The 10,870-nt window shown below is 44.4% G+C and overlaps 1 protein-coding gene across 10 annotated transcripts in view; it reads right to left on the bottom strand.

Moving 5' to 3' along the window:
• bahcc1a (BAH domain and coiled-coil containing 1a) overlaps positions 1-10,870 on the bottom strand; it is a 64,830-nt gene that overhangs the window by 21,546 nt on the left and 32,414 nt on the right. For 5 of the 10 annotated variants that reach the window (XM_032537140.1, XM_032537132.1, XM_032537136.1 and 2 more), the window contains 5 exons: positions 5,566-5,691; positions 2,957-5,353; positions 2,055-2,169; positions 1,715-1,932; positions 1,151-1,312 (listed from right to left, as the gene is read on the bottom strand). In XM_032537140.1, coding sequence (XP_032393031.1) covers positions 1,151-1,312; positions 1,715-1,932; positions 2,055-2,169; positions 2,957-5,353; positions 5,566-5,691 — 3,018 coding nt within the window. The remainder of the gene's footprint in view (positions 1-1,150; positions 1,313-1,714; positions 1,933-2,054; positions 2,170-2,956; positions 5,354-5,565; positions 5,692-10,870) is intronic. The other 5 variants (XM_032537135.1, XM_032537139.1, XM_032537141.1 and 2 more) reach the window with 4 other exon arrangements.

Consider the following 10,870-nt stretch of genomic DNA (forward strand, 5'->3'; position numbering starts at 1 on the left):
ACACACACACACACACACACACACACACACACACACACTTTAGCAACCTTTTCCTTCGGATTCATTCACAATAACACTATGCATACACTAGACTACAACATTGTGTTATCCATATCCTTATCCTGTCATTATCTACCTCCTACACACCCATTTCAAAACAGTGAAACCATTAAGGATCATTTCAAAATCATTGTATTCCCATTTTATAGCAACGACAAAGACAAATGTCTTTAGGAAAAAAAAAATTTGACTTCACAAAACATCATCTCCCCAGGCACCAAGAATCCCACACTCTCCAGCGCTCTGAACAGAAAGCTGTCTCATAAGAACTGCCTTGAGAATCAGCTGGAATGCTGGAAAAAGTTATAACAATGATGAAATGTGAACAGATGAGGATGGCTGTAGGTTGGTTGGAGGTCAAAATACTGAGTTGGAAATGCGCGTTTGTCTTGCTGGAGTATTCAGCGTGGACTTTCTGCCAAAAAGTCTCACCTGCCCAGCCAGATCGCAGAAAAGGGTCTGCAAAAAAGCCCAGCAGGAAGCTTGGTTTCATTTCTGTGGGTGGACAACCTTTTTCATGTGGCTTTAAGGATCTGTGCAACTTGGTGTGGGTGATGTGCTATGACAGAGGTCCCACTTGGGAAGGAGTGGGCCTACACTGTAAGAACCTCAAAAACCTAATTTTTACATTCTCTTACCCTTTGCCCTTGAACCGCCCCTGCACAAACTTTCTCCTAGACAACCCCAAAACTCATTGCTCAGAGACATAAACTTGGATCTTTCCTGTGGGAAAGCTTTTGTGGAAGCATTTCCCTTCACGGATGAATCTCCTGTGGAGCACAGAAGGAAACATACCGTCAAGGATTGTGAGCTAATTAAGTGTCACAGCCTGCTCACTGAATATGTGTCTACAATGAGTTTTGAGAAGTGATCTTTTCCCTGACTCTCACACACTTTCTGTGCTGTGATGATGAGAGCATATTTCCTGCAGCAGGTTGTGTGCAGAAAATGTTTGAATTGTGGTGTGCGTCTGTGAATGAGCCCATTAAAGGGAAGTTCATCAGCAGTCTTTACAGGAAGTGATCCTGTGAAGAAAGTGCTTTATAAATACACTTGACTTTACAGAGGACAAAGCAATGTTATGGCATACCCAGATGATGGGTTGCAGGATGGGCAGTAGGCTCAGTGGGCAGGACCACCAGCTGGGCAGAGGGGTCCTGAGGCAAAGGCAGGACTGGCTGCAAAGGGCCTGGCATGGCTGCAGAGAAACCTGGGGGCAGATTCTGGTGCAGGGCTGAATGACCTATACCTGCTTTATAGAAAGGATGCCCATTTAGATTTATATACCCATCACATACAATGTAAAACACTGCTACAAATATACTACAACTATCAATCATAATCATTGAATTATTAAATCAATTCTAAACCTGACTGGAAACCAATGAAAAGATGCTAAAAGTTGAAATTACATGTTCTCTTTAGCATAAAAAAAGAAAACTCAGTATTTGCTGCTGAGCAAGATTATATAAAAGCATAAATGACCTGTAAATCAATGGAGCATAGAAATGCCTATGTTTTTTTTACCTATTCCATATATAGACAAGCAGAACTGTACTGCCTTTGTTTACATGATCTGTAACACTGTACAAAGTCCCACAGTTGGAATGTGTACGTACAATCTCCAATTTCCAAAAAAATAATATTCTCTCACCATAAGAGTGTCCTGTCATCCAAAGGGACGGGCTTCCAGTTCTTGGCATCCAATGATGGTGGGCAGAATGTGCAGCAGGATCTCCTAATTGGCCAGACTGGAGGGAAGTCCCGCCTGGGACCATGAGATGAGAGGTGAGGTCTCCATGACAGCTGTTGGAGGGGTGACAGCTGTTGGAGGGATGGATTCTTGAAAACTCCACCCTTTCCTTATTATCCCTGGAATCAGGATGAGACAAAAATAAGAAAATACATATGTAGACCACTGAAGATTTCTAACAATTATTATTATTATTATTATTATCTAACAAGTATTGAACAATTTCTTTACAATTGCTTACCTGATATATGCATCTCTCTCTCTGTCCAAGCAAGTCAAACCTATCTGTTCCCCACTCATCCTCTTCCTCTCCTCCTCAGTGGTGGAATCTGAAGGGTACATAGAGCGGGTGGGACCTGCGAGACAAACATTAGCTTAACTATTAGCTCTTACCTGGTGAGGACCTGTTCTCAAGTCTCTCCCAATTTCTAGAAACATTTACAATGACTCACAAGTAGGGCTGGGTAGCGTTACCAGTACAAATACCAGTACCTTTAAAGTGTGTCCCATACCTTAGCTTTTTTTTTATGGAATACCCATGATATGAATGGAAGCATCTGGGCATGCTGAACTGAGAACTCTTTTAACTACACTGTGCTTAACTTCACCAAACTACAGATTGTATAGGTTGTAGTTGCTGCGGAAGTAGGTCATCACATGTCCTATTAAAGCGAAGAATACAAAACCATACAAATAGTAATTCTTGTCTAGATCTGGGTACGAAAAGGATCGAATGTAGGTATTGTTTGACTGAGAAGTTTCTATTTGGTACTGGGTTATTTTCGCCAATACCTTAAAAGGTATTATGTACGGATATCCAGTCTTACTCGCAAAGGACGCACTGATGCTGCTTATTAGTTTTCCATTTCAACCATACTCTGAATTACAGTGCCGGTCAAAAGTTTGGACACACTTTCTCATTCATTTGAATTGGAACGTTTGTCCAAACATTTGACTGGTACCGTACATACCATACAACAACCTCTTAATGTATTTACCAAAAATGAAAGTTTGTCTCATCACTGTAAACAGTGCCCAGTGACAGTCTTGAAGCTTATAGACGTTGTTTTTGTTTTCACATCTAATTTATAAAAAACTGTTCCTCGCACCTCTGTTCATGAGGAGGTGACCTAGACTGCTTACCTTTCACCGAGGGATGTACCCTGCCCTGTCGGCTGTTGGGATGACTGTCTGCTGAACGACAAGGTGGCTCCCTCTGTCTGGCCACAGCCACTGCTATTCCCACTGGTGGCTGTCGCACCTCACTTTCCCCATGACCAGTGTCCCCCATTTCTCGGCCACGCCCACTGAAATCCGGGCGTTCACTGTCATTGCCGGGGCCCTTTCTGGAAGGTAAAGTCTGTTTGTTGCCTTGCAGGGCACAGCTCCCCCCGGCAGGACCTGATTTGAGGCTTCCTAGACCCCCAAAGGGGCTTTTCTGGGAGAGGAGCAGTGGCTGTTGCTGGTTGCTGTACTTTAGTAAGCTTTTCATGGCACTGCTCTCCCCCTGAGATGGCCCCTGGGGCTCAGGTTGCTGCTGTGGCTGCTGCTGTTGCTGACTGAGGGAAGGTGCTGGGGGAGGCTGTGGAGGAGGCAGGCTCATTCCCGGCTGCTGCTGCTGCTGCTGCTGTTGTTGCTGCTGTTGCTGCTGTTGCTGCTGCGAGTGTTGCCCACCAGTGCTCCCTAACTCCATGTAGGACTTCCTTTGCTCCTCCTCGGGTTGTGACATGTGGTGGGGAGGCCTCATGGTCCAGGGTGGCACTTGGGGCTGCTGGTGGTGGTGCTGCCCATTGCTGTTGCTGTAACCATAAGGAGAAATGTCCATCTTTCTTTTTAGCTCCTGACTAGTCCCCTGGTTCAACTCAGCAGGAGAAGGAGCATCTGGGCCAGGTCGGCCATGCTGCTGGTGGCGTATCCTGGCTACCTTTTGGCCATCTCTCTGTAAGGAGCAGCTACCTCCACGGCCAGGGCCATGGGCTGCTCCAGCCCCACTATGTTGACCCATGCTTTTATTTCCAAGTGGGGAAGAGTTAGGCTGGGGTCTTGGATGGGAACAGTCTCTGTAAGGAGAGGTGTTGACAGAATGAGGGACAGAGTGTCCCGCTTTGGGCCCCTGGGGCAGCAAGGGCCTGAACACATCCATGTCCACACCACTGTTGATACACTCAGCACTGCGTGATCGTACAACCTGGTGTTGCTGTTGGGGATGCGGAGGCTGTTGTAGTTGGGAAAGTGGAGGAAGCTGTGAGGGCTGCAGGTGTTGGTGGTGGGACTGCATCCAATCTGGGGCTTTATCTGTTTTTCTGTATGGGTGCGGTTGTTGTTGTTGTTGTTGTTGTTGCTGTTGTTGCTGTTGTTGTTGTTGTTGTTGTTGTTGTTGTTGCTGCTGCTGCTGTTGCTGTTGTTTTCTGTGCCAACTACTATGGTGCCCACTGCCTCCATTCTTTTCTATTACCTTATCCTTGGCATTGCCACCTCCCCCTCCACTGCTCACACCATGGCAGTCAGGGTTACCAAGCTGGAATGGCCCACTAGATTTGTCCCCCAGGCCTGCCACAGATGGCACAAATGTAGGCCCTGTGACTTTAGGTTCTCGCCCCACATTGGCTGGCCCCCTCTCATGTGAGGCAGGGTTGGCTAGAGGACCAGGAGGGGGTGGGCAGAAAAAGTCTGGGTGGTGGTGTGTATGGTGGGAATGATGTGGGTGGTGTGGATGGCTGGGGTGAAGCTGAAGGCAATGGAAGCCCCCTGGGTGAGGATGTGTATGCGGGTGAGCATGGGGATGTGAATGAGGGTGTGCCCCTCCAGCAGCAGGACCCATGTGCAAGGGTGGGGGTACAGCATAGGACAGAGAGTGGTGGAGCGGTGCCTGACCCCTTTCCAGACAGTCTGATGGTTGTTCACTGATCCTCATCTCCCCACTTACCCCCTCCTTGGTGCAGCGACTACTGCTGCTGGACCCCATATGTCTGCCCTGGCTACTCCCCCCAACCCCCATAGCTCCAAGGGCTGTGCCCTCCCCCCCAAAGCTGGACATGGAGGCCTTTGCCCCTGCTCCAGTTCCTGCATCTCCATTTTGCATCTTGCCATTGTGCAAGCAGGCACTGAGGGGCTTGCCCATACTCTGAGGGTGTTCCTTGCTGTACTCCATTGTGAGGGATGCCTTGTGCCTCTCTAGGGCTCGACTGTTGACCTCCTCTAGGGGTAGTGGGTGCTGGGGATAGTGTGGGTGCTGCTGATGGGAGTGGGAATGGTGGTGGTGTGTGGAATGGGGTGGCTGGTGGCTGTGGTGCTGTTGCTGCTGTCTCTCTTTTGCCTCCTGTTTGCTACTGGACCTCTCCTTATCCTTTACAGGTACAACTCCTCTCTCCACAGACCCTTCTTTGATGCCCTTATGTAGACCTGTCCCTACCCCTGGATCTCTGTCTCTGCTGCAGGACCCCTGAGAGTGTCCTGAACCAGCCCTGGACATTGGTGGCAGACTGTGATTGGCTGAGATGAGAGGTGGCTGGGATGGGAGACCTCGAAGATAGAAGTTTTCTGTGAAGAAAGAAGGCAGGCAAGTTAAGACACATATATTAGTCAAGAAAGGAAAAGGCAAAGACAAAATTTGATTATTCAGCTCCCATGATAGTGTCCCTAGGCATCCTTATATCAATATCCCACATCAAATTACAACGTACTACGTTGTATAAATTGGATTTAAATGTCTTATTTCTGTCTGATTAAATTTTAATCATTGCACGCCTCACCTTTTTGCGTGTCATAGAAACGGTGCTGCCCGTAGAGAACTCCACTGTTGGCATGGTGATCCAAGTGGCTCATGGGAAGAAAAGTGTGGGCCAGACTCCCTGAGAATCGAGGATAGCCTGGAGCTGCTGAGATGGATAGCATCAAGAGGGAGAGAATTGATAAGACAGGACAATAACCTCCCAGATGCAGTTATCCAGACTAACCCAGCATAATCCTTCAGGTCCAATGCAGCTGGTGGTGTTCATACGCAAATAAGTACTGGCTCTGCCTGTCATGTTTGCCTTTCCTGTTTGAGTTTAGAATGCAAACAATACAAGACAAGCTTGAGGATTGCTGTAATGTATGAAATTTGTCTTAGAAACATATGGCTCTTTCTTTATCTCTCTCTCAGAGCTGGCAGTGGCACCACTATCCATCTGAATGGAGTGATAAGGATGGATTTGAAGCTTGTGTGTACAATGAAGAGAGAGCTGGGCTGGCTGACCTTTACTGATCTACATTAGGGGTAAAAGGTCATTTGAATGTTGGGCCTGTAAGCCAATACACCTGGGCTTATTACATCAAGCCCATCTGGAGGACATTTACACCACAACCAAACACAGAACTCATTTTGCAATGGGACATTCAAAAACACAATGGACTTTGAAGGTGGAGGACAGAGAAAACATGGATTGAGATGAAAGCCCATTGCAATATTAGGACAAATAATCACCATGATAACCCATTTCCACTCTAGTGAGGTAACTAATACTGTATATCTAAACAAATCATTGTTAATTAAATAAGCCTATCTCTACTACTGTATAATTAATTCTTTCACAAGATTGCAAGAAATAGATCTAACAATGAAATCAAAGTAATGTAACTGAAAAAAAAAAATATAATAGGCATATTTTTGCAGAAGACAGCGCTCCATAACCACAGTGAATATTCTCTACTGAGTGTATAAGATAATGTGATACATCCATGATTAAACCTGTGTCCTCCCCATCAACTCCATGCTACGTACAGGCTACAGAGATAATCATTGGGAGAGAAGAAAACGTGAAGGAAGAAAAAGACAGCCAAAAAGAAGAGACCATCAATGTTAATTTGTGTTGGTGCTTCATTTCAGACAGCATGTCTACTGTCCTGTAGCACCCCATTCAACCATTTCAGTGACCTCTGAGTCATCTAGAGAAGTTCAAGTGTTTAATGTCTACTTTTCTCTGCTTTGCACCTGCTTCACTCTTCATCATCACTTTCAAACACAGCTCGCAGGCTGAGGGAAGTAAGGAGGAGTGGGATGAAGAGAGAAAAACAAGGCTAAATGAAAGACAGATGTATTTGTGTTGGCAAGCATGCAACCTGATCCCAGAGTGTGCAGACATAGTTCATTTGGTCGTGTGTGTGTGTGTACGCACACACACACACACACACACACACACACACACACACACACACACACACACACACACACACACACACACACACACACACACACACACACACACACACACACACACACACACACACACACACGTGTCCATGCGTGTAGTGCCGTGGTTTTAACAGGAGCTCCGAGTCTTCTCTTGAATGTCTTACTTTCTGCCGGTGGAACAATGTGGCCGGTGCTGTGAGCCGGCCCTAAGGAGGGAGGAGTGTTGTGGTGGGCTTAATGACCTCGTCTAAGAACGGCCTCCACATGCTTCCATCTCAATGAAATACATAGAGAGGGCAAACAGTCCTGCAGTAACACAGGAGGTGCTACTTTCTTAGGAGGGCAATAGGGTGATAATTACATACTTACATACCCGCACTTTTTCTCTCTCTTACCTATTTATCTATCTCCCTTTGTCTATTTCTTTGCCATCATGATTAATAAGACAACTTATATGTCAATTCATCTACAGTGGGAGGTGGGGGGGATCCTTTGTTTCAGCAAGACGTTTATCTCTGATTTTGGGGGAAGAAAAGCAGAGAGCTGTTTGGCAGTCTTTATCCAAGCTGTGAGAGGGGATTTTTTTTCTGCGGCAGCATGTTGTTTGTGAGCGTGACGATTGACGCCGTAATCCCTTTTCACAGCGTGGTCTGGCTGTGCCCGATAATGCCAGCCCGCTCAGTTTCAGCATGCCCTCCGGTGGGGCGGCAAGAGGGGAACTGCTGGGCACGGCAGAGCCCATTCAGCCATTAATCTGGCCAGGACAAGGGAAGCTGCTGCTGCTGCTGCATGCAGCGTGAAGAGGGTCTTAGTGCAGTCTGCTGACTGCACAGCAGTCTTGCTCTCTTTCCCTCCACACACTCTCACAGACGTACATCAACAAGTCAGCATCGGCAAGCGAATGACAGAGGGGAGTTCACAGGGCATGCCCTCCTTTACACAGGCGGAGCAGGGGCGAAAGGCAGAACAAACAGCTGCATCCCAGGGAGGGATTTCAAGAAGTTATGAAGGTATTTCACACAGCATGGTGGGTTGAAAGAAGCAGGCCGACAGGGAGGACAAAGAAGGGGGCTGGATATAGAACAGCACCTAGAGGCAGTTAAGAATTAAGCCTTCTGAATTAGAGGCAGACGGCAGAGTGTTTCCGTTTCGTTTCTCGTACGCACAGAACCATCCTCTCACTATTACTATCCACTCTTCTTATATCTACTCTAAAAAAAAAAGGAAGAAAAAAATTTGAAAATAAAACCCCCACACCATCCCATAAAATTGCTTACGAGGAAATGGTTGCAACATGTCAGAGATAGAAGGACAGAGAGAGCATGGAAGAAAAAAACCAAGAGGAGAGGAGGAGCAGGCTGAGCTGCCTGTCAGGTGTGCTAATTGAGAAAAAGTGACAGAACCATTAAGACACAGTAAGGGAGGAGGAGGGGTTCAGGGGAGGAGGGGCAGTAACCGTGGTGTGGATCTCTTCAGGTTTGACTAATTGAAAGGAAGGGATGCAGGCTGGCACGAGAGAGAACTGCTCACAGAAGGAAAGATGGACAAGTGAAGATAGGCTTGAAAAGGCGTATCAAACAGAAGTGGATTAGACAGGTGTGTGTGTGTGTGTGTGCCTATATATGTGTGTGTGTCTATATGTGTTGACAGAGATATAAGACTGCAATTGTTTTTGGCATAATGTAAGAAGTAATTTGGAGCGCAGCCAGCTGGCCTCAGGCCTGTGGGGGGCCTGTAGTGTTGTTTTTTTTTCATATTTCTGAAGGGGGGTATTTTTATATATACACTGTATATATATATATATATATATATATATATATATATATATAAATAAATATAGATATATATATATATATATATATATATAGAGAGAGAGAGAGAGAGAGAGAGAGAGAGAGAGAGTTAAATATAATGGTTCCTAAAATTAAAATAACTATTTTAAAAGCTCAGAGGGCCTAATAGATTTTACTAGGTGTTTACCAAGGTGAAAATGTATCTTAATCTCTCTCTCTCTCTCTGTCAGTCAGTCCATCCCACTCAGCAAATGAACAGACAATCCCATGTCTAACACACGATGTCTTTTACTGTATTTAGCAATCTAAAGAGAGAATCTGAAATAAAAAAATAACTAAAAAATCCATCATATATATATATATATATATATATATATATATATATATATATATATATATATCATCAATCATGTAAACCACTAACGATTTAGTTCTTGTCACCTTATATAAATATCCCAGCATTTGTGAGAGTATACTGTACACTTTCATTTTCCCAATACAATAAATCCTCAAACAAAAGTCCACACAGTACTTTACCACATTCACTGACTCCCTCAGCCGAAGTCTTCTTGATCCAAAGAACCATACCAATGCTTTAATGTGGTGATGTTATTTATAGGCTTGTTTAACATGTAACTCAGCCAATGGCTTGTCGCTCATTGTCTCAATAGAAATGTCGTTGGTAAGCATGACTTAACTGGCCATCTCTAAGCAGACTCACAGCACGTCCACACTGATGTCCGTGCTCATATGGGTTAAGATGAAAACACACCTTTTTTTCCCTCTGATTTGCCACTTTCACCCCAAGAAACTGATTCATTTTAGGTCCAAGTCCAGACTCAATTTAGAATCCAGGAAAAAACACTCCATTCTTTAAACATTTTGATACTTTCTAATGCACTTCTGCACTTACTTGAATAAAAAAACATATCAGCCGTATCTTTTCACTGTGTATCATTATGTGGTATGTATATACATTTTGTTGCAGATCTAGATCCAACCTAATAGCTTTCTAATTATTATTTACATTTTATTTGACTTCTTTTTATCCCCACCATTATTCCTTTTCAAATGTATGAGGTGAATATTGCAAGGAAAAGAGGAATTTGTTCTAAAGAGACTTATCTAATATACCAATAAAATGTAGGATTTAGTCTGCTACATATTCCACTAGAAGGAGGAGCAATTGTCCACTAGGGAGGTGTTTATCCACACTAAGTGACTGGTAAGCGAGTGACAAATGAGGTCATTGTTATCTATTGCTTGATACATGTTAGATTCTAACGCTATAATCTGTGGCAAACTTGCCAGAAGAATAGCCAAGACAAATAAATTCTCCACAGGTATATGCCAGAGACACGAGGATCATAAAGTAATCTTTGAATACAAATTTGAGCTGCTATGCTTAGATTTGCAAGCAAACAGACACTTTAAAAACACACCTCACACCAAAAAATGAAATAAAAAAACTTCCAGAGAATATCTTTAAGGTTACAAGCCAACACACACACACACGTCAGTGCCTGCTCTGCTGCTGGTGGGGTTCTGCTGACACCCGGAGAGAGGAGGCGAGAGTCTGGGTAATTGTGCCGCTCATTTTGATGACTTGCTTTTTATGCAAAACAGGAAAAAGACAATATGCAATTATCTTGAGGAGGGAACAGCTGAATGTGGTTGATGAACAGTCTGGATTCAATCGTGCTCTTAGTGCGTTATATGCAATTAAACTGCAATAGAGATAATGGCCTCCATTGCCAACTGAGTAATAATCCCAGTCATAATCACCTCCATTACTTTTATTAGGCTTGGCATTATCATCATCACTCTTATTAATATTATTCTACTTATCCACAAGAAGAAAATCTTTGACAATGAAACCCTGAAACTATAAGGTGAAAGAAACACTGATGCTTGCAAAATGAGGTTTGAGGGAAAATGTCTTCTACTGATTCAATGTGAAAGTTCAAATCTCAATCAAAGAAGTCTAGAGTTTCACCTATTCTCACAACTGTAGCAGCTGTCCACTGACTCAACCCCTTATGGCCAGGACATGAGAGCAAAGTGTGTGTGTGTGTGTGTGTGTGTGTGTGT

The sequence above is a fragment of the Etheostoma spectabile genome, chromosome 15 (genome assembly GCF_008692095.1).
Source record: "Etheostoma spectabile isolate EspeVRDwgs_2016 chromosome 15, UIUC_Espe_1.0, whole genome shotgun sequence".
NCBI classification, from domain to species: domain Eukaryota; kingdom Metazoa; phylum Chordata; class Actinopteri; order Perciformes; family Percidae; genus Etheostoma; species Etheostoma spectabile.